The sequence below is a fragment of the Eumetopias jubatus genome, unplaced genomic scaffold, assembly GCF_037043125.1.
Source record: "Eumetopias jubatus isolate StellerSeaLion01/CBP00866 unplaced genomic scaffold, mEumJub1_p1.0 scaffold_16, whole genome shotgun sequence".
In the NCBI taxonomy this organism is placed as follows: Eukaryota; Metazoa; Chordata; class Mammalia; order Carnivora; family Otariidae; genus Eumetopias; species Eumetopias jubatus.
The window spans coordinates 93871526-93894456 of NW_028274822.1; the positions used below are offsets into that span (position 1 = coordinate 93871526).

The following is a 22931-nucleotide window of genomic DNA, read 5'->3' on the forward strand; positions in this document are numbered from 1 at the left end:
CGCGGGGTGGGTGTGTGGGGGGCGGGCCGGGGCCGCGGCGCGTGCGTGAAGGGACGGGGTGGGCGTGTGTGGGACGGGCCGGGGCCGCGGCGCGTGCGTGAAGGGGACGCGGGCGTGAGGGACGCGGGGTGGGCGTGTGTGGGGCGGGCCGGGGCCGCGGCGCGTGCGTGAAGGGACGGGGGCGGTGTGTGTGGGACCGGCCGGGGTCGCGGCGCGAGCGTGAGGGGACGCGGGGCTGGCGGGCCGGTGAGGGGTGAGGAGAGCCGGCAGCCACCCGGACCGACCGTCCGCACCCCGGAGGTCGCGGGGCGCCTGCTCGCGGAGGCCCAGCTCGTCACTGATTTGCCGTTGGTGCTGCCATTGTGACGGATCGCCTACCCCTGCGCGCCTGCTGGGTGCTCACTGCAGGTACACGCGCGCTGGTGTGCGTGTGTGTGCGCGCGTGCGTGTGTGTACACGCGCGCTGGTGTGTGAGTGCGTGTGTGTGCGCGCGCGCTGGTGTGTGTGCGCGTGTGTGTACACGCGCGCTGGTGTGTGCGCGCGTGCGCGTGTGCGTGTGCGCGCGCGCTGGGGCGTCCTTCCCGCAGCCCTGGGCTTGCGAGCCTCGTGGTTGTCTGCGGACGATGATTTCCTCGCGGCGAAGGGCGTCGCCCGGGCGTGATTTTCAGCCCGCGCGGGAGCGGCGGTTTCCCCGCCGCGGGGTACCCCGTGACTTCACGTCGTGGCGTTAACGGCCCCCGGTCCTGTTTGGCAGGACTAGCGGCGACCCCCGAGTGTCTGCGTGCGCTCTGCGGCGGTGGCGGGGCCGGGAGCCCTGAGCCGCACACTCAGGGATGGGCAGGGGGTTTCCTGTGACCCCGCTTTCCTTTTCCCCAGCTAGGGCTAGCCGTTCGACATTTTGCTTATGGCTTTTCTAGCGTTTGCTGAAAAGGATCGTGCTCTTTTTGTTAGAGCAGGAAATTTCTTAGCAGTAAAAGCCTTCGTTCCTAGGAGAAACCAGACGTGGTTACACTGGTTTTCAAGTACAAACCATCGGATTCTGTTCGTGGAGAGTGTCGGAGCCGCATGCTGCTTGCTTCTTGAAGAAGTGGGTCTGTTTTCATCCGTTTAGCGGTAGAAGGGGCTGGATAGGTTTCAGTTTCTCGGTCTAGTCTGAAAATACTAAGTTAAATAAACCTTCTCACTTGTTGAAGTTATATTGACAGTTACTTTCCTCAATTTCTTGTCGTATCAGCATTCTCAGTCTTTAAGATCAGGCCAGTCGGTGGGTGGTCTTTTACAAAAAAATTCTGAAAAAGCCCTGTATCTCTAGCTCCCACCTCCTTGGTCTTTAGTGTGTGTGTTTTTTAAATCAAGTAGATTAACTGGAGGTGGGTATGTGTTTAACGTAGTTTTATTTTTCGTAATTTTTATTTTTCAGAGACACCTCAAGTTTAATGTGTTTTTATTTTTCCTCCATACGAGAATTGTTAAGCTATTCAAAATGATACCTTTCATCCGATATCTGGTATGGTGTCACAGGTAAGGTTAACACCAGCCTTACGTAGATCCCACCCAGGGTCTGTGGAGAAGGTGAAGCATTTCAGTTCTTCAAGGTGTTGTCTTTTACGAAGAAGTGAAAGGAAACATGAGATGTCATCCAGAACGCGTGCTGATAAACCTTGTCAGGTTGGCAATGTTGACTGTAGTTAACTGTCTAGACAGGTAAATAGCACAACTCTTCCTCTGTCTTGCAAAGCTTCCTGGACGGTGAATTTCACACATTCTTGCCTATTCTTGAAAATTGTTCCCTTGTTTTGTCATTTCTTCTCTCAACACACATTTCTTGGGCTCTTAGCATGTGCCAGCCACAGGGCCAGGATTTGAGATACAGATAAATTAAAGAAGGAAGTTTGTTTATCAGTATTTTATATTAACATTGTCTTCAAATTCCACTTAGGACAATACCGTATTTACACAGATATAAAGCATACCTTCTGGAAAAAAGACTACAAAATTATTCTATTAATTAACTACACCTCCGCCGTATGAAAGAGATTCAGTTAAAATCAATGAGTTTTGGGCGCCTGGGTGGCTCAGTTGTGAAGCGTCTGCCTTCGGCTCAGGTCATGATCCCAGGGTCCTGGGATCGAGTCCCACATCCGGCTCCCTGCTCAGCAGGAAGCCTGCTTCTCCCTCCCCCACTCCCCCTGCTTGTGTTCCTGCTCTCGCTGTCTCTGTCAAATAAATAAATAAAATCTTTAAAAAAAAAATCAATGAGTTTTTAATAAAGTGACTGAGAAGGAAATATATTAAGTGAACAGATTGCTTTACTGTCCTCAGTAACAAGCTAACACACGTGTTTCTGGAAGAAAGTCTACTCACAACAGTAATAGAATACCTAATATTAATTTTAACTAGAAATATGCCTGAACTATATGAGAACACTTTAAAACCTTACTAGGAGGTAGAAGTATAAAGGATGAATGGGAATGAGACCAGTTCTGTTTTTTATTAAATTCAGTTGTCAAGGAAATATAAATGGAATTTTTTTCAAGAATACCCATGCACTGTGTTCTTTATGTCTTCATCTTCTTAAAAATGTTATGGAAGTGGCTTATTGCTTTTCATAATTTGGTGAAAAAATGTTTCTGTTAAAGAGAAATACTCCTAGAAATGATGGGTTTCTGTGGTTTACATGACGTAATTCAAACACTGAAGGCTTAGTAACATAGTTTAAAAAACCTTTTAGGTTTTAAGAACTTTTATTTTAAGGAAAAGGAAGCTTCATATTATAACATCTGTTGTTTTGCTTACAATACACCTTGACCTGCAGTACTCCTTCTTGCATGTCTCCTATCAGAGTCGTTGTCTCCTATCACATTAGCATGTCTTATATCTTCTGGCCACAAAGCAGGGTCAGGACTGGGTGTGGCATAGGCTGTATATGTATCCCTGACACAGTACCAACACCCAGACCATCATTTTTGCCTCTTTCACACAATACCTCTCTGCTATCTCATTCTTACCTTTTGTCATATTTCATTATGAAAACTTTTGAATGTACAGCTAAATTAAAAGAATACTTGTAAACCCTCCTCTTAGACTCCACCATTAACATTTTACTCTACTTGTTTTAACATAGATCTATTTCTTTATCAGTCCATCTTTTTTTGGTGTGTATTGAGTAAATTGCATACATCAGTATACTTCCCTTAAATACTTGAAAATGTATATGTGTTATAAACTAGAATTCAATATTCATTTAGCTTTTTCTTTTGATGTAAAATTTATAAAAAATGAAGTGCACAAAATGAAAGTATACATTTGCTGAGTTTTTGCAGGTGCATGGTCTTTGCCTTTTGTATCTTCAAGTATGTCTTTGCCATCTCTCCTGGCCCCAGAGTTCTAATTCTGTGGCTGCTGGGTCCTTTTGCTAATCATTCCTTGCCCTTTGCACATGCTAAAAACTAATGAACTTACTCAAAATCTAAAGAAATCCTGTTCTCTTTTATTAAGAAGCATATACTCCAGGGGTGCCTGGGTGCCTCAGTTGGTTGAGCATTCGACTCTTGGTTTCAGCTCCGGTCATGAACTCATGGTCCCAAGTCATGATCTCAGGGTCCCAAGTCAGGCTCCACACTGGGACAGGAGTCTGCTTGAGACTCTCTCCCTTTCCTTCCCCCTCTACCCCTCTCCCTGCTCCCTCGTTCTCTCTAAAGTAAATCAGTCTTAAAAAAAAAAAAAGAAGAAGCATATACTTCATATACCTGAATGAAATGCTCTCCCTGACAGGGTCTTGCCTATCTCTGGGTACTGGCGCTCAAGTACTGGGTCTTCAAATGGAGACTGGAGGGCAGACACCTTGGGAAACAGAGACGTAATCTTTGTGGGTGCTCGTTAAGTATTGGACAAATGCCAGTGGAACAAATATGAAGTTGAAAGCACTATGCTAGTCTCTTAGATTTAAAATGAGATTATCCCAATTCTCAAGTAGTTCCTTATAAGGGAGGTGGGCAGTAAGTAGGGTGTTGAAGTGCTAGAATCATGTACAAAGTTCTCCATGATTATTGGCCAGGGAACAGTTATTCTCTCTGGGACAACAGGAAGGCTTGTCAGAAAAGGTGGCATTTAAATGAGGCCCAGAGAGCATGGGGCGAGTGCAGCAGGAATTAAGTTTGAAATGTTGTCAAGGCCGTGAAAGTAGATGGTTGTGAAGCTTGTATGCCCAGTGACTTGGTTGGAGCCGTGCTGCAGAACCTCTTATGCCCTGGGTAGTCTCTTTCCTAGCCTTCTGGTTCTTACTGAAAGCTTCTTGCAGCCCATCTCTGCCCTGGTGGTAGGCAGAATAATCACTCCCCAAAGAACCAGAACCTGTGGATATATTAATATTGCTATATGGCAGAAGGGACCTTGCAGATGTGATTCAACTAAGGACCTTAAGATGGGGAGATTACCCTGGATTGTTTGGTGGGCCCAGTATAATCACAGAGATCCATCAGAGTTGGAATAGGGAGGCAGAAGGTGAGCATCAGGGGGAGATGTGACTATAGAAGAAAGGCATAGAGAGAGCTGGTGTTGCTAGCTTCCTGCCTTACAAGCTTCCAATTGATGCCTCCATCTGAGCTTCTGACTCCATCCCTTGCCCTGTTCTCTCCTCTGGCTTCAACCTGCTTGTCTGTTACTTCCTTCCTCTCAGTCTGCAGACACTCTCCAGTCCCCAGCACCTCTTCCAGGTGTGCCCTTTCTCTTCTTTTTTCACCTCCAAACTTTTCATTCCTTTTGTGGAATTTGCTGTTGCCAGCGATATATTGAGACTAGTGTCCCCTAATCACTAGTGAACCCTTATCTAACCAATCCTGTACGTTATGCTCCTTAACTTACCCGAACTCTTTTAAGTCTCCCCTCCTTGAAATTCTCTCTTCTGGCTTTTGATACACCTCTCTTCCGGATCTTCTCATTCTCTAGTGGGTCTTTCTTTGCCTCCTTCATGGGCTTTTCTTTCTCTTCTGTTTGCTTCCTAAATGTTGATTTTCCCAATAATCTAATCCTGGTCTTACAGTTCATTGTACTCTTCACATTATCTTTGGTTGACTTTATATACTGCCATGGTGTCATCTGATAAGACCATTAACTGACTTTATCAAATCTTACTGTTTCTTAGTGGGCTTTATAGGAATTATTATGTCATAGGGTTGTTGATAGGAATGTATGATCTCACTTAGACTCTTGTCCATCTGCCTACTTCACCTTTATCTCATAGTGGAAGAACACAGTCACTCTCAAATCTATGACAAAAGACCATCCCCCAACCCCCAAATCTTGTTGGAGAATACAGCTGAGTAGCTTGGATAGATAAAGATATAATAGAAATGTTGAAGGCAGATGATACAGCTGGATAACCCTCACATCTACATATGTCTCCTAAATGTCATTTCTCTGTCCCACTTTCTGAGTTTAAAACCAGCCCCATCAGGATATGAGGACGATCTGGCTGCAACATCTGTCACCCCATTGATCACCAAGGTTGGTTTAGCTGATCTGGCCAGGTAGGTGGGTGTCCCCTTCCTCCTTCACTGCTCCACGTGCATCCCTCCGGAAGTTGCAGGTTCATTCAAAGAGGACAACCTTCCCCAATAGAGGAGGACCATTCTTTGGTCATGGGTATACAAGAAGCTGCGCTCCCTGCTAGAACTTCCAAACAAGCTCTCAAGGTCCGTTTGTAGGAGAACAAGTTTCCAAAGACTCCAGACACATCCAAATGAGGTGCTGCATGTGGCAGTCTGCCTTTCTTTAAAACAAAACAAAAAACAGCCCAGTACCATCATTTCTCTAGTGCCTGCCCCTCCTGATCCATTGTTGTCCTATCAGTCACCCAGGAAACTGGGAGTCATCTTTAACCCCTAACCCATCTTCACATCCATATCCATTTGATTTCCAGGATATACCAATCTTTCCAAAGTCTACCTGCTCTGCATTTCTACCCTTAGTCCTAATTTGTGTTCCCATCCTCTGGATTATGGTGTTAGCCTCCTTCCTTGTTCCTTTGCTACTGTTATATCTTCCATCAGTCCATTACACAACTGCCCCAGATGCAGAGAAAGCATTTTTAAGGTGCAAATCTAGTATCATTTCTGGGTTTATAATATGTAGGACAGAGTCTCAAAATGGCTTTTTTGTCCTTTTGTAACCTAGGTCTGGTCATGTGTGTCTATGGGCTCCCTTCTGGCTGTTCCCTGCCCTTCACAGTATGCACCAGCTGCAGTGAGCTCCTTTCCCCATACATCATTGTCTTAGGCTCTGCCTTTGTTTACACAGGCCCCCACCCTTCTTTGCCTAATTAGCTCTAGGACCCAGCCTTGAAATCACCAGGTGGTGCTGGGTGCTATTTTCTGTGTTCCATGACCCCTTGGGCATGCATGCTGTTGTCAGAGCAGTAATCATAGTGGACTGTAGGTGTCCATTTTCAGTGTCTTCAGCTAGACTCAGCTGCTTGCTGTCAGGAATAAATATTCATGTTTTTATCTCCTGGGCCTTGTACAGAGCCAGGCGCATAGTAAGTGTCCACTAATTATTTAAAATGACAGAAGAAGATCCAAATATATAACATCAAGATAGTAATCAACTTACCAACTGTTTCCCTAAACACAAAACTCATCCCAGTATCCCCACATGGCAGTGATAATTGTTACTTTAGAGAAATCCGTTTTGGCCAGTTGCACAGAAAGATTCTTTGTGTATCTGGTGACTGATAGAAGAATCTGATTATTCTGGGTGCCTGGGTGGCTCAGTCAGTTGAGCATCTGACTCTTGGTTTCAGCTTAGGTCATGATCTCAGGGTCTTGGGATGGAGCTCCACATCGGGCTCTGTGCTCTGCGTGGAGTCGGCTGGAGGTTATCTCCCTCTTCCTCTGCTCCTTTCCTGCTCGTGCACACGTGCATGCTTTCCCTCTAAAATAAATAAAATCTTGGGGCGCCTGGGTGGCTCCCCAAGATTAAGCGTCTATTCAGCCTCGTTAAGCGTCTGCCTTCGTCTCAGGTCATGATCCCAGTGTCCTGGGATCGAGTTCCACATCGGGCTCCCTGCGGGAAGCCTGCTTCTCCCTCTCCCACTCCCCCTGCTTGTGTTCCCTCTCTTGCTGTCTCTCTCTGTCAAATAAATAAATAAAATCTTAAAAAAAAAATCTTAAAAGAATCTGATTATCCCTAAGAGATGGTAGGATTTAATTAATTGATTAGTTCAAATAGGTTTGAATTGTTGTGTAGGTTAAATAATGGCTTAGATCAGTGATTCTCAAGCATGGCTTCACAGTTGAGTCACCCAGGGAACTATTTAAAAGAAACAAAAGCCTAGCCCCTCACCATACAATTAAGTCAGAATCGCTCAGAGAAGGATGGCATGGGACCCAGGTGTCATAATTTATGAATATACTTGGCATTTCCAGCATTCAGTTAGGGCTGAAAACCACTGGTTTAGATAAAGGTTTGAGTAAGTTATCAGAACTGGAGGTTAAGGGAAATTAGGATGACATGAGACTAATTGCAGGCTTTTTGTATTTTATATAACCCTAAAATGGGAGAGTTAATGGAATGGACCTTAGATACCTATGTAAAGTAGAGGCTGTACTGTAGTTTTTTAAATAAGATCCGATTGAAAATTTATTGGTGGCCAGAATTTCCTGCTTTCTTAGGCAACCTGATCTATTTCCAGGTGTCATATGATTATAATATTGACTTGCAATTGATTTCTTTGTGACTGCACACATTACTCCCAAGTCTGCGCTCTGGAGCAACTCAAAATAAATATCCCTGTTTCACAGGACCTGTAAATATGTGAAAACCATTCTCTTGCTTCCATAAAGTAATTTCTTACACAGTTTAACATCCCTGGTTATTTCAGCCTTTATTCATGTGACATTGAAAAATAAGTTCCGGGAGCGCCTGGGTGGCTCAGTTGTTAAGCGTCTGCCTTCGGCTCAGGTCATGATCCCAGAGTCCTGGGATCGAGCCCCGCATCAGGCTCCCTGCTCAGCGGGGAGCCTGCTTCTCCCTCTCCCACTGCCCCTGCTTGTGTTCCCTCTCTCGCTATGTCTCTCTCTGTCAAATAAATAAATAAAATCTTGAAAAAAAAGAAAAGAAAAGTAAGTTCCAGGAAAGGTTAAGAAACCTCCTAGTAAGTATTGGAGCAGGGACTTGAACCTGGGCAGTCTGGCTGCAGAATCCATGCTATTAGCCACAGTTGGAAATACGCAGTTGAGGTTGAGGAGCAAGGTCGGGATAGAAGACAGAGCGGTCTGTTCATGTAGCTGAAACATAGTTCTGTTGTGTGCCTGGCGGTGGGATAGACAGGATAAAACAAGTAGGTACACTGTGTGTCCTGGAAGTGCCCAGGGGGGCACTGGAAGTGGAGACCGGGAGATGCAGCGAATCATTAGAGAAGACTGAGAACCCAGATGTACAGAGGGAAGCTAGGTGAGGAAGGAAACAAAGTAAATAAAGAGCTTCAAGAACAATCAGAAGGCCAACAGTGTCCTCTGTAGTAGATGTCGTTGGTGAGCACCGGTTTAGTGGTGTGGCAGGGCAGAAGCCATACTGCTTTCATGCATGTAAATTTGCATAGAACTGAGATGGAAATCTGTAAGATCTCCAGAAGACAAAGGGGGCAAACAATGGGAAAGAAAACAGATTCAAAAGAACTGTAAATACAAACATATGGGAAATATTCAAGCCTAGTATTCAAAAGGTGGAAATTAAAAATACAATCTAAATTTAAAACAACTTAAAAACGCAATGTTTATAGACTTCTGTTTCTGGCCAACATGGAATGACAGGGACAACGGCAACAACAACAACAAAGACAGACAAAATACATGAAACAATCGGTCTAAGACCCTGGATATCAGATGACAAAGGATAGTCATCCCTGGGAGATGGAGACTCAACGAGGTAAGCCTTCTGATTGCCCCAGTTTATTGCCTTGAGAGGGTTTCCAGTTTACAGCAGAGGAAGGAGAAACTGAGGTGGAGCCCAGCAGACTTCCTGAGTCAAGGATGGAGCTGAGAATCTGGGGAAAGCAAAGCAGCCGGAGTTCATAGGACAGACCACCAGAGAGGACAGGTCTGCAGAGGGTCTCCCACGAGTCCTCAAGAGCACAGAGCAGCACGCATGTGTGAGGAAACTCCACAAGGCCAGGGAAGGAATCCTCTAAAGGGTTGGAGGGAATAGTCCTGATATTTGCATGGGGAATACTGCCTGTTATTACTAGCCAGACTGGAAAACTCTTGTAATTCCTGGAACATTGGGAGTGGAACTATTTATGTAAAGCACTGAAAGGAAAATTAACTCTACTTAGAATTCTAAATTCAGCAAAAATATATTTCAACAACAAAGACAAGACAACAGAATGGGAGAAAATATTTGGAAATTATATATCTGGTAAGGGTTTAATATATATAGGGTATATAAGTATATATGTGCTTATACATAGAATATGTAAAGAACTACAACTCAATAACAAAAACACAAACTATCCAATTTAAAAATGGGCAAAGGACTTGAATAGACATTTCTCCAAGGAGGATATGCAAATGGCTACTAAATACATGAAAATAATAGAAATCAAAATGCAATGAAATATCACTTCACACCAACTAGGATGGCTATAATAATTTAAAAAATGGAATAACAAGTTTTGGCAAGCATGTGGGGAAATTGGAACTCAGCATCACAACTCAACAGTGATGCTGCCACTGTGGAAACCAGTTTTGTGGGTCCTCCAAAAGCTAAACATGCAATTACCATATGACCCAGGACTTCCACTTCTAGGTATAGACCGGAAGGAATTGAAAGCAGGGACACGAGCGGATACTTGTATGCCAGTGTTCACAGGAGCACTGTGCACAAGAGCCAGTAGATGGAAACAACCCAGGGTCCATCAGCAGATGAAGGGACAAACAATGTGGTCTCTCCATACAACGGAATATTGTTTGGCCGTTAGAAGGAATGAAGTTCTGATTCATGCTACAGCATGGATGAACCTTGAAGACATGATGTGGAGTCACGTAAGCTAGATAAAAAGACAAATATTGTATGATTCCATTCACATGAATTTTCTAGAATTGGCAAATTCAGAGAGACAAAGGAGATTAGAGGTTATTGGAGTCTGAGGGGGTGCAGGAATAGGGAGTTTGGTTAATGTTTCAGAGTTTCCGTTGGGGTGATGAGAAAGCTTTGGAATTATTAGTGATGGTTGTACAATGTTGTGAATGTAATTAATGCCACTGAATTGTACACGTAACAATAAGATAGCAAATTTTGTTAATTTTTTTACTACAATTTTAGAGACTGATAATGTAATTGCCAAAAACCATTGGATTGTATACTTTGAGTGGATGAATTGTATGGTATGTGAATTATATCTTAGTAAAGCTGTTTAGAAAAAAAAGGCAAAATGAAGACATTTTCAGACTTAAAAAGCTGAAAGAATTCATTACCAGCAGACCCACATTGCAGGAAATGTTAAGAGATGGCCTTCAGGGAGAAAGGAAATGAAACCAAATGGAAATCTGGATCTACAGGAAAGAATGAAAAGCAGTGGCAATGGTAACTACGTAGGTAAATATATGATATTTTTCTTTATTATTTAAGTATCTTTAACAGATAATTGATCGTGTATTGGTTTCCTATTGCTGTGTAACAAACTATCACAAACTTAGTAGCTTCAAAAGCACCCACTTACTGGCTCACAGTTCTGTAGGTGGAAGTCTGACCCTCTCTGGCTGGGTTTTCTGCTCAGATATCCAACAGCTGCTTTCAAGGTGTTGGCTGGCCTGGGTTCTCATTTGGAGGCTCTGATTGTTGGCAGAATTCAGTTACTTGTGGCTGTGGGACTATGATAGGACTGGCTGTCAGCTGGGTGTTGCTCTTAGCTCCCAGAGACTGCCCCCATTCCTTGCTATGTGACACCATCCACCTGCAGGCCAGTAACGGCACATCACATGTTTCTTGTGCTTCTAATCTCTGACTTCCCTTCTCTGATCAGCTGGAGAAAACACTTTTTTTCTTATCTGTAAAGTAAGGGTGTTAGATCAAGGCAGGTTTTGTGTCTTGGTTTGTTTTTCTCAAAAGAGAGGATTTGTAGCAGCCGAACCATTAAGTTAAAAATGAAATTTTGCATGGAACTCTAGGGACTAAGGGGAAAATAGCAGTCTACATAGTTCTTCATACTCCCGGGAATTTCAGACATTGTAGATATATTTTTGGACTATTTGTGATGTTCCTCTTTGTGTGGTGGGTGTTTGCATTATACCCAGCTGGGTGTGAGGGAGTCTAGGTTGATGATTTATGAAGCCTCCCTGTCACAGCAGACTTTCTTCATTTTCTTTCTTTTCTCCAGCTGCATCTTCTTAGGATCTCCATTACTCAAAAAAGCATCATCAAAAACAAGGAGGGCATGGACGCCGAGTCACTAACTGCCAGGTCCCATGTAAGTTGGGCTGCCTTCTTTGTTTTCCAACTGAGAATCCCTTTTAGCTTAAGTTCTGGAGTTCCTTTGCCTAGGAACTTCAGAAATTATATCTTGGACACTAGTCTGGGAGACTAGCACTCTTTTGTTTGCTTTATTTGTACATGTAGTTTTATTCATATACTCTACACTATTCATATACCTTTTATATAAAAGAAATGCAGGTTTAACAGTGGGCAGGAGTCAAGTGGGGTAATATTAAGCACTCCGTTAAAATGCTTTGATCCACACTAGGGAACGAAGTCCACAGCACACTTCCTCCCTAAAAAATTAGGTGGGAACTGGGAACGTTGTGCCTTGAGGGTCTCTCTGGTTCCTGGTTGTCCTAGATGTGGAGCTGGCTATGTGATGCCTCCATGGGGAGCTCAGGCACAAGTTATGTACTTATTTAGGGGTAGCTGCCACCCAGGCATGAGGAGCTTGGAGGAGGGTGGAACCTCTGGGAGCATCCAGGGTGGGAGACTGGGTCCCGTGTGGGTCCAGCTTCCCCTGGAGCATCCTGTATGTATTACCTCTGGTATACTGAAAAATCCGACCAGAAAGTGTTGTGGTTTTTGCTTTCAGCTGTGCTACGTATTTTGAAGGACCTAAGAAAACTAGTCTATTATATTTACCCAGATATTTACTGTTTTTGTTGCTCATGCTTCATTCCTGAGATTTAAAGTTTCTCTTTGGTAACATTTCCCTTTTGCTTGAATAACTACTTTTAATATGTCTTTTAGAGCAGGTTTGCTGGTAACAAATTCTTTTACTTTATTTTAGAGTATATTTTGCATCATTCCTGAAATATGTTTTCACTGGGTATAGAAATGGCTTGACAGTTCTTTTTTTCAGTATTAAAAAAAACCATTATTCCCTTGTCTGACCTTCATGGTCTTTGAGGGGAAAAATCCTCATTCAAGTTAAGCGTTTCTTTGTGTAATCAGCATTTCTTTTTGATGTAGCTAATGAAGGCCTTGCTTCTCTACTGTTTGTCAAATTACTTTGTTACTATTAAAATAGAATCTCCATTTTTAAAAAAATGCTATTCAATGTTTAACGAAAATGTCTTGGATAATTATCTTAGATCAGAAAACATGGTGAGGTTGGTCTTTTTTTTAAAGATTTATTTATTTTAGAGAGTGCGTGTGCGAGTGGGGGGAGGACGGAGGGAGAGGGAAAAGGAGAGAAACAGACGTCCCACTGAGTGTGGAGCCCAACACGGGGCTCGATTTCACAACCCTGAGATCATGACCTGAGCCAAAACCAAGAGTTGGACACTTAATGTACTGAGCCACCCAGGCGCCCTGATGTTAGTCTCTTTGGCATTAAGTTGTACTTGGACTGAAGACTGTTTTTTTCTGCCTTGAATTAGGTTCTTTATTTCACAGAATATAAGTGTAGATTAACTTTGGTGTCTGATACTCCTTGCTATAGCTGTTTATAACAAACTTGATTTAAATAAAAGTTCTTTTCGGGCCCCTGGGTGGCTCAGTCACTTGGGTGTCTGACTCTTGGTTTCGGCTCAGGTCGTGATCTCAGGGTCCTGGCATCAAGCCCCTTGTTGGGCTCTGTGCTCAGTGGGGAGTCTTCTTAAGGATTATCTCTTTTTCTCTCTCCCCCTGCCCCTTCCCCCTAAAATAAACAAACAAACAGATGTTCTTCTGACAGTTTCTAAACCTAGAGCATAACATGGAACTGCTTTTTGGACATTCCTTTTAGGACTTGACCAGAACCCAAATAAGTACTACTCACTTTTGGGATAAATTCTGGTCCATCCTCTTTGGGGTAGGCCCCAATGCTGTCTGCCTAATCTCTCTTTCTGTGAGTACTCAAGAAGAGGAGGGCAGAGATATACATCGGGCTTACTACAGATTTGTTCCATGTTGTAGACACTGGTGACCTTCAAGGATATACTTGTGAACTTCACCAGAGAGGAGTGGAAGCTGCTGGATACTGCTCAGCAGATCATGTACAAAGATGTGATGCTGGAGAACTATAAGAACCTGATTTCCTTGGGTAAGACTAACTTCTGTTCTCAGAGATATCCCCCTGTGATGATTTTGGTTCTTTATTGATCAAAGGTATGGAGAATGAAGCACATATATCAGAGTGTGAGCTTGGGATTAAGGACCTAATTTCTTTGGGGCATAGAAGAGGGTTTTGTACTCACTTCTGTTTTTGTGGAAAAAAATTTTTTTTGTTTTGATTTGTTGAATTTTAAAAACATGCATATTTTGCTGCCTCTGTAGCCTCCCCTTGTCTACTCTTCAGAGCCCCCCCAGGACTAAGAAGGGGTTGGGGGTTGGGGCTGAATCTGGGATGGTCTTTGTGTCCAGCCCAGAGTTCCCCAACCCCTGTCCAGTTCTTTATCTTTTGCTGCGCACAGGGCATCAGCTTCCCAAACCAGATGTGATCCTCCAATTGGAGAAAGGGGAAGAGCCGTGGCTGGTGGAGAGAGGGATTCACCGGGAGACCCATCCAGGTGAGTACCAGTCAAGAGACATTGTAGGCAATAACCCAGATGAACTGTTAGGGGCTGGAATACCTGGACATAGTGGTCACTAGTTCTCCTCATTTCTATAGAGAAGACTGAGTTTATTTACCTTCTATTTCCCCGTGACAGTCTCTACAGTCTTATCACACACCATTTGCATTCAGAGACAAAGATGTGTTCTTCGTGAAAATTATCTTTCTGTTGATGTACTTGTTTCAGCTCTGTTGGTCTTGCTTTCCTGATTCTGACACTGATTCTAGCGTCCCCATTCTCTTATTTGTCATACAGTCTTTTCTTTCCTCCTTGCCTGCCTTTTCCCTTTTCTGTGGCCCCTTCCTGTGGCTTCGTGCTATATATAAGCCATGCAGTGGGGCTCGGTAACCCACCACTCTTCTGAGTTTGCAGAGGGCTTGCCAGTTCCTGCTGGCTGAACTCCTTTCTCTCTAGAACTGCTGCTCCCAAAACACCTTTTTCTTACTCTATTCTAGCTCTTTATTTCATGTTTTCTCAATTTATTCCTATTTTATTTTCATCTTGATATCTCTAAAATGCAAATCATTATGTGGATTCTGAACATCATGCCTTTCCCCAGCTTCCCTGTGCATTGAAAATCTGCTTTCTAGGTTAAGAAACAGAAGGTTGAAGGGGCACCTACGTGGCTCAGTTGGTAGAGCCTCTGACTTCAGCTCAGGTCATGATCTCAGGGTCTTGGGGACTGAGCCCCACATCGGGCTCCCTACTCAGTGGGGTGTCTCCTTCTCCCTCTACCCTTCCCCCCTCTTTGTCTGTCTGTCTCTCAAATAAATAAATAAAATCTCTCTTAAAAAAAAAATAGAAAATTGTTTTTCTTCTTCCTTGATTCTATAGAAGCAGTCTTTTCCCTGACCTGTGTTTGTAAGTGCAGTCCTCTGGCATCTTCCTACGCACCCATCTTGGGTGCTGCTGTCTGAGGCATACTGCAGATAGCCTCCTTGGTGTGTGGTGAGGCATGTGACTCCACACGACTCCAGTGTGGCCTAGTCATGCTGTGAGGACCTGTGTTGCCTCTGTCTGATCCCCATTGTCCACATGTATCCGGTGCTTCCCTGCATCTCAAGCTTTGAGTGATGTGAATAAAATCTGTCAGTCTTAGTTGTCCTCTGTGAAACTTCTTATGACTCGTCGTCAAGTACAGGTCCCTTCCTTTTCGGAGCTTCCGCTTTAAGTGTACTTTTAAATATCATAAACTATTTTTTACTTGTTTTACATTTGGTCTTATAGGTGACTGCCTCAGTTTTCTGCCTCAGAGACAAGTCCTTCAATACACCGTTAAGAACTTGATCAGCCAGCTGCTTTGGTGCCTTGGGAAGAAAGATGGTTTTGTTTTCTTTCATTTCTCCATTATTTCCTTTATTTTTTTCATTCCTGTGTTCCTTCATGTAGGAAGCTTTCCTAGATGTCTCTTGACGACTATCTAAAACTAACTAGATCAACAGTTTAGATTTTTATTGAGAATTTGTTGTCAAAAGAAATACTGAAGTTCCATGTGCTTAAACACATGGCTGTGTGAGCTTCATGATCAAAGTGGAAAGTATAATGAGTGGATCTAAAAATGCAAATGGGGGGGTCACCTGCCTGGCTCAGTTGGTGGAATGTGTGACTCTTAATCTTGGGGTTGTAGGTTCAAGCCCCACATTGGGTGTAGAGGTTACTTAAATGAAATAAAATCTCTAAAAAGAATGCAGATGATGAGTTGATGAATGGATGTTATATGTTTTAAGTATAACTCACTTGAGTGTTGTGTTACATAATACATGGACAAATTTTAAAATTTTGATGAAGGAAAGCACCCTATTCATATGTTCAGACACGCCACTCACAGTTGTTCTTTGGTACCCAGCCGTCACTCTTCCTCACACATGTTCATTTTAGAATTTTCCAGTTGGCATTTGTGGTTTGAAAAACTTTCCATGGGATTTTGATGCCTTGGGTGGCGGGGAGGAGAGGGAAAAGATGGTGCATTTCCTGTCAGAAATCATGATGGCAGCGCACACGCACACACACACACACACACACACACACACACACACACATACACACATACACATACACACACAATAGGCTGGTATTCAGCCTTAAAAAGGAAGGAAATTCTGCCGTCTGCTACAACATGGATCAACATTGAGGATATCATTTCGTGAAATAAGCCAGACACAAAAGAACAAGTGATGTATGATTCCTGTACACGAAGTTACTTAAAATCGTCAAAATCATAAAGATATAGCATAATGGTGCTTAGCAGGTACTGGCGGGAGGGGAGAACGGGGCCTTACTTTTTAAGAGGTACCAAGTTTCAGTTCTACAGATGAGAAGAGGTATGGGGATGGCCGCACACCTATGTGAATGTATGGAGTACCTGAGGTGTGCCCTTAAAAATGGTTAAGATGGTAAATTTTATGTTATGCCTAGTCTACCACAATTTAAGACAGAAAAAAGGGGCACCTGGGTAGCTCAGTTGGTTGAGCATCCAACTCTCGATTTTGGCTCAAGTTACGATCTCAGGATTGTGGGATTGACCCCTGTGTCCAGCTCTGTGCTTAGCAGAGAGTCTGCTTGGGATTCTCTCTCTGCCTCTCCATCTGCCCCCCCCCCCCGCCCAATATATAAATCTTTGAAAAACATTTAAAATTAAAACAGAAGAAGAGATCAGCGTGGGGAAAAAGCTAGTGACTGACACAATAGTGAAAGAGGATTGGGAATGGTGGGGTTCCCACAAAGAAGGTGGCAGTCGGGAGCCTGGCACGGGGATCATTGTCAGGTGAATTACTTTCCTGGTGCTGCCGAGATAAAGTTCCACAAACTGGGTGACATAAGTGTGCCCTCTTAAAGCTCCGGAGGTCAAAGTCTGAGATCAAGGTGTCAGCAGGGCCACAGGCCCTCTGCAGCCTCTAGGAGAGGACCCTTCCTTGCCTCTTGTGGCTCTGGTAGTCTCAGGTGTTCCATGGCTTCTGAGCACATCATTCCAGTCAGCCCCCGCCTTCACATGGCTTCCCTGTGTGTCTTTGTGTCTCTTCTCCTCCTGCAAGGACACCAGTCATCTTGGATTGGGGGCCCAGTCTGTACCAGTACAACTTCATTTAATGACATCTGCAGTGATCCTGTTTCCAAATAAGGTTGCATTCTGAGATATTGGAGGTTAGGACTTCAGTGTATCTTATTTGGGGCACACAATTCAACCCATACACCAGATAAGAATAGAATATCACCTCACTTGTGTAGGGAGAGGTGGTACTTTGTAAATAGTGTTTTTTGGGGATGCCTGGCTGGCTCATGTCGATAGAGCATGCAGCTCTTGATGTCGGGGTTGTGAGTTCAAGCCCCACGTTAGGCATAGAGATCACTTTTAAAAATACGGCTTTTTTTTTTTCTCCCCATAGGTTAAGAACCTAACATTTTGAGCGCCTGGGTGGCTCAGTCAGTTAAGCGTCTGCCTTCAGTTCAGGTCATGATCCCAGGGGCCTGGGATTGAGTCTTGCATCGGGCCCCCTGCTCTGTGGGGAGTCTGCTTCTTCCTCTCCCTCTCACTGCCCCTGCTTGTGTGTGTGCATGCTCGCTGTCTGTCCAATAAGTAAAATCTTTAAGAAAAAAAAAAACCTAACATTTTACCTTAAAGGCATTGAGAGACAAACAGGCTTTTAACCAGGGGACATAATGTACAGTAATACACACAGATACAAGCAAAGGAGCAAAAAAGTGCAGGAGAATATGAGTTAGGGGCCAGGTTGTAAGTTAGTGTCCCATGGTATGAGTCCTATCAGTTGTTAAGTCCTTTTCTTTTTTTTTTAAGATTTTATGTCTTTGGGACAGAGAAAGAGAGAACATGAGTAGGGGGAGGGGCAGAGGGAGAAACAGGCCCCCCGCTGAGCAGGGCTCGGTCCCAGGACCCTGAGATCATGACCAGAGCTGAAGGCAGATGCTTAACTGACTGAGCCACCCAGGCGTCCTAATTGTTAAGTCATGGTGTCTCAGAACAAAGGAATCAAAATACAAGACCAGGAGAATATTAATAATGATTACTGTGGTATTGCTTTGACCACACATGTGTCAGAGTTTGTAATGAGCTCACACCTTACAATACTTAACAAGAATCTTACACCACAAATACTGTTGTCTCTTGGATTACAGATAAGCAAAGTGATATTTGAAAAGTTTAACAACTTGTCTAAATTCACCACTAGTAGCATTAAAGCTTCGATTTAGAACCTGTATCTGGGTAACTTGTGTCCAGTTGCTTTTCCAGCCTGTCACATGGCCTTTCTGAGAGGTTCGTGTGCCAGTTATCTGGGCATTACTCTGTAGTGCTTTGGTGGTGTCAAGAACAGGCACTGTCTTGGCATATAGTTGGACTCATGTATTAGGAATGTGAAATTGGCTGTAGTTGGGAAGAATGCATGTCAGGAGAAGGCCCTGGCAACAAGTAGACATGTTAGGTTCTTGTGTCATTAGTAGATTAGATCATGGGAGTGTAGGCCTTTCTGTGAGATTTCTTTTATTGCCCCCTAGCACTGACTGTCCAATCCCATGTGTCCTACCCAGTGCTGTGTCTTCTAGCCCTCATTGCTCCTCTTACCTACTGCACAGCCCAGCGCCTTGCCTGTTTGCTGTTCTTCTCTGCCCTTCCTCACTGTCCATGAAGGCAGCCATACAAGCAGCTCTATACAGCCTACATACTTGTTTCCACATCCCACCATTCAGACCTTAATATGTTCTTTTTTTACTTACACAAAAGTTTCTCTCTCTCTCTTTTTTTTTTTTTTTTTCAGATTTGGAGACTGCAGTTGAAATTAAATCATCAATTTCCAGTAAGAGCATTTCTAAAAATAAACAATCCTATGGTATTAAAATGGAAGGAATTGCAAAGAATGATCTCTGGTATTTGTCATTAGAAGAAGTCTGGAAATGTGAAGACCAGATGGACAAGTATCAGGAAAACCAGGAGAGACATTTGAGGCAAGTGGCATTCACCCAGAAGAGAGTACTTACTCAGGAGAGAGTCTGTGAAAATGGTAAATATGGGGGAAACTGTCTTCTTCCTACTCAGCTGGTACTGAGAGAGTATTTCCATAAACATGACTCACATACTAAAAATTTAAAACATAATTTAGTTTTTAGTGGTCATCAGGAAAGCTATGCAAGTAGCAGTGAATGTGGTCCAACCTTCTGTCAAAACATTCACCTTATTCAGTTTGCAAGAACCCAGCCAGGAGATAAGTCCTACAAATGCCCTGATCCTGTTAACTCTCTTACTGGTGGTACATCCCTTGGTATATCAAAGGGTATACATAGGGAGAAACCCTATGAATGTAAGGAGTGTGGAAAATTCTTCAGCTGGCGCTCTAATCTTACCAGGCATCGGCTTATTCATACTGGAGAAAAACCCTATGAGTGTAAAGAATGTGGAAAATCTTTCAGCCGGAGTTCTCACCTCATTGGACATCAGAAGACTCACACTGGTGAAGAACCCTATGAATGTAAAGAGTGTGGAAAGTCCTTCAGCTGGTTTTCTCACCTTGTCACCCATCAGAGAACTCACACAGGAGACAAACTGTACACATGTAGCCAGTGTGGGAAATCTTTTGTTCACAGCTCCAGGCTTATTAGGCACCAGAGAACTCATACTGGAGAGAAACCCTATGAATGTCCTGAGTGTGGGAAGTCTTTCAGACAGAGCACACATCTCATTCTGCATCAGAGAACTCATGTGAGAGTAAGGCCCTATGAGTGTAACGAGTGTGGGAAATCTTATAGCCAGAGATCTCACCTTGTGGTGCACCACAGAACTCACACCGGACTGAAGCCCTTCGAGTGTAAAGACTGTGGAAAATGCTTCAGTCGAAGCTCTCACCTGTTCTCCCATCAGAGAACCCACACTGGAGAAAAACCATATGAATGCCATGATTGCGGGAAATCCTTCAGCCAGAGTTCTGCCCTCATTGTGCATCAGAGAATTCATACTGGAGAGAAGCCATATGAATGTTGCCAATGTGGAAAAGCCTTCATCCGGAAGAATGACCTTATTAAGCATCAGAGGGTTCATGTTGGGGAAAACACCTATAAGTGTAATCAGTGTGGGATTGTCTTCAGCCAGAACTCTCCACTGATTGTACATCAAATAGCCCACACTGGAGAACAGTTCTCAACATGTAACCAGTGTGGGACAGCACTTGTCAACAGCCCTAACCTTATTCGATACCAGACCAATCATATTAGAGGAAATACTTACTAATATAGTGAATATGGAGAGTTCTGTACAAAGAGCAGTAACTTTCTTTTGCATTGGAAACTCCTGGGGAGAAGCTGTGTAGATGTAATCTGTGCAGAAATGCTTTCAGTCTTGTTACTACCCTTTTGTGCACTAGAGAACTGGTCCTAGAAGGGAGAATAACCCAAGATTTCATTTTAGTACACAAATATATCAGCTTTTCTTTCCACAAATTCCTACAAAAGCAGTCGTCCTCGGAGCATTCTTGACCAAGCCTTAAAATGCTAAAATCTGAGAAGTAGGTGAGTTGTTGAGAGATTATCCAACTTTGTTACCTTCTTCAAAAAAATGGAGTTGCTACTGCAAAGAATAAAAAATTGATACAGTTATTGTAACAAAAGTGGAAAATAGTATTCCAATGAGTTAATATGCTCCCCCCCCCTTTTTTTACTTAATTGTCCTTCTGGGACATTTAGTAGTGTTTACTGTTTTATGTGTCTGATTTAAGCCCCATTTTGGTTAGCAGCAGGGAAAATGCTTATAATGTAATGTAGAAAAATAACATTTACTAGTAATGGTACTTATTTTAAATATATTTGCATGTGGGCAGGAATTGGAAAAGTAACCATGGATAAATGAACGGAAATGATTTGTTAGGTAATGGGATTGAGTTTTATAGTTTATTCCATGTTACTCTGATAATTATTTGAAGATATTTTTAAATATTAAGAAAAGGATATCCAGCTTCTCTATTCTATCATCAAGGACATTCAAGAACCATCTACTAGCAGACTTTCCCATTCTGTATTGTTTAGGGTCATAGTTAGAGTTGCACTCTTTGAGACAGGGTGCTAAAGGCTCCTGGGAATTTAGAAACAGTGATTCTTCAGACATGGGGATCTAGAGGAAGATTAGGTATTTGAGCACACCAGGGAGGGTCCCCATTTGAGTGGGAACAGGTACTTGGGCCATACTTAGAGCAACTATGCTCATGAAATAAACAGCAGTGCCCAAAGCCACCCTCCTTCCAAGGTAGTCCTTTATCTTTATAAAGGAAACATAGTGGTTAAATGCATAAGCTTGAGCTAGACTACCCAAGTTGAAATTCCACCTCTGTCCTTAACTTGTTGAGTGAACTTGGGCATACTGCCTAACCTCTCTGTGCCTAACTTACAGATCTCCGCTTCTTTAAATTAGGGATATTACTTACCCTGTAGGACTGTGGTGGGTATTAAGTGAGTAAACACATAAGCAGTTTAGAATAGTGCCTGATGTATATTAAGTGCTTTATCATTGCTAGCTGTGGTGATTGGTGTTACTGTCGTTGCCTCACCTTGGTGTGTGTCATTGAATTTAAACCTGCCTGAGTGTAAGAGCTCAGAGGGCTCTTGCTTCCCTCCCAGCCATGTTTCCCTCTTTGTCAGCACTTAGCCTGAGGAAATCAGTGCCCATATTGGGTGTATTGACTCATTTCCAAGGATCAGTAAACAGCTTTTAATATTGCATACGAAATCATCTTGTTTGTACAGAGATAATATCTTCTAGGGAGAGGAGCCTAATCTTCAGATTCTGTGATAAGTTCATGACCCCCAAAAGAATTAACAATAGAACCTGTTTTAATTCTCTTTCATTCTGTAAATGGATCTCCTGTGTGTAGGGACTAGCCATTATCTGCCATTTGCCAGCAAACAAGATATATGTTAGATGCTTAATGATTGATGGTTGAATGATAAATATTTTTGAGACCAAGAGGACAAAGATCTTGATGTCTCTCTCACAGGAAAAATCTAGAAATGATTGCTAGTGTCATGAGACTTGGGAGCCACAGGGAACATAAGACCATCTAACTCGTACTCTTCATCATACAGTTGAGATAAGGTGAGTTGGCGCAGGTCTCACACTTTGAGTGAAGTTAGATCCAGAACTAGATCTCTGGTCTCTCCATTACTACTGCTCTCCTCGGTGCATATATACCAATGACAAATATAATATACTCCTTTTAAAAGGAGTTTTCATGATAAACAGCAGTTCTTTATGGGAGTGGAAGAGTAGCCCCTTAACTCGGCCTCCTAGAGTTTCTGATAACCTATGGCTCAATTGTCCTCAACTGTATAATGGAGGTACTTCTAGTATCTACCTCAGAGGGTTGTTGTGTGGATTCAGTGAGATAATGTGTATAAAGTATTTAAAACAGTGCCTGGCACACAAGTACTATGTGTGTTACCTACTGCTATTACTAATATTAACACACTAAGGGAGGTAGGAAGAGAGAAGTGTCTATGGGTGATCACTAAAACAGTACTTATAATAGTGCAGAATTTGCAGTATAAAATGTATAATATGCAGACATTAAAATTATGCAAAGTTAAGAAAAATGTTGATGCTGTCGTGTGTTGAAGAAAGCATGATAAATAATTGTTAATATGGAGTAAACTCAAATATATAAAAATAAATGAATTGTAAATAAGTGAAAATGAATCTTTCTCAAAACTCTTAAGGAAGGGGCGCCTGGGTGGCTCAGTCGTGAAGCGTCTGCCTTCAGCTCAGGTCATGATGCCGGGGTCCTGGGATCGAGCCCCGCAGGAGCCTGCTTCTCCCTCTCCCACTCCCCCTGCTTGTGTTCCCTCTCTCGCTGTGTCTCTCGCTGTCAAATGAATAAATAAAATCTCTAAAAAAAAACCAAAAACTTAAGGAAATTTGTCAAAAGATTA

The 22931-nt window shown here is 43.1% G+C and overlaps 1 protein-coding gene across 5 annotated transcripts; it reads left to right on the plus strand.

The window, feature by feature from the left end:
* The first annotated feature begins 205 nt into the window (after positions 1 to 205).
* Positions 206 to 22643, plus strand: ZNF10 (zinc finger protein 10). Of its 5 annotated transcripts, none has more exons than XM_028095547.2 (6): positions 206 to 408; positions 10492 to 10589; positions 11375 to 11464; positions 13375 to 13501; positions 13872 to 13967; positions 18782 to 22643. In XM_028095547.2, the coding sequence occupies exons 2-6, from the start codon at positions 10527 to 10529 to the stop codon at positions 20242 to 20244; spliced, it is 1839 nt and encodes a 612-aa protein (XP_027951348.1). In that variant the 5' UTR covers positions 206 to 408; positions 10492 to 10526; the 3' UTR covers positions 20245 to 22643. The 5 variants fall into 5 exon arrangements, with proteins under 5 accessions (XP_027951348.1, XP_027951354.1, XP_027951355.1 ...); XM_028095545.2 differs by lacking the exon at positions 206 to 408 and adding an exon at positions 8058 to 8925; XM_028095553.2 differs by lacking the exon at positions 10492 to 10589.
* The last annotated feature ends 288 nt before the right edge of the window (positions 22644 to 22931 follow it).

What these genes read in the sequence shown, in the direction of transcription:
- ZNF10 (XM_028095545.2), top strand. Translation starts at nt 8,883, where the DNA reads ATGACAAAGGATAGTCATCCCTGGGAGATGGAGACTCAACGAG. An exon ending in GCAGTGGCAATGGTAACTAC is followed by an intron (nt 10,590 to 11,374) that starts GTAGGTAAATAT and finishes TCTTTTCTCCAG; the next exon opens with CTGCATCTTCTTAGGATCTC. An exon ending in TAAGAACCTGATTTCCTTGG is followed by an intron (nt 13,502 to 13,871) that starts GTAAGACTAACT and finishes TGCTGCGCACAG; the next exon opens with GGCATCAGCTTCCCAAACCA.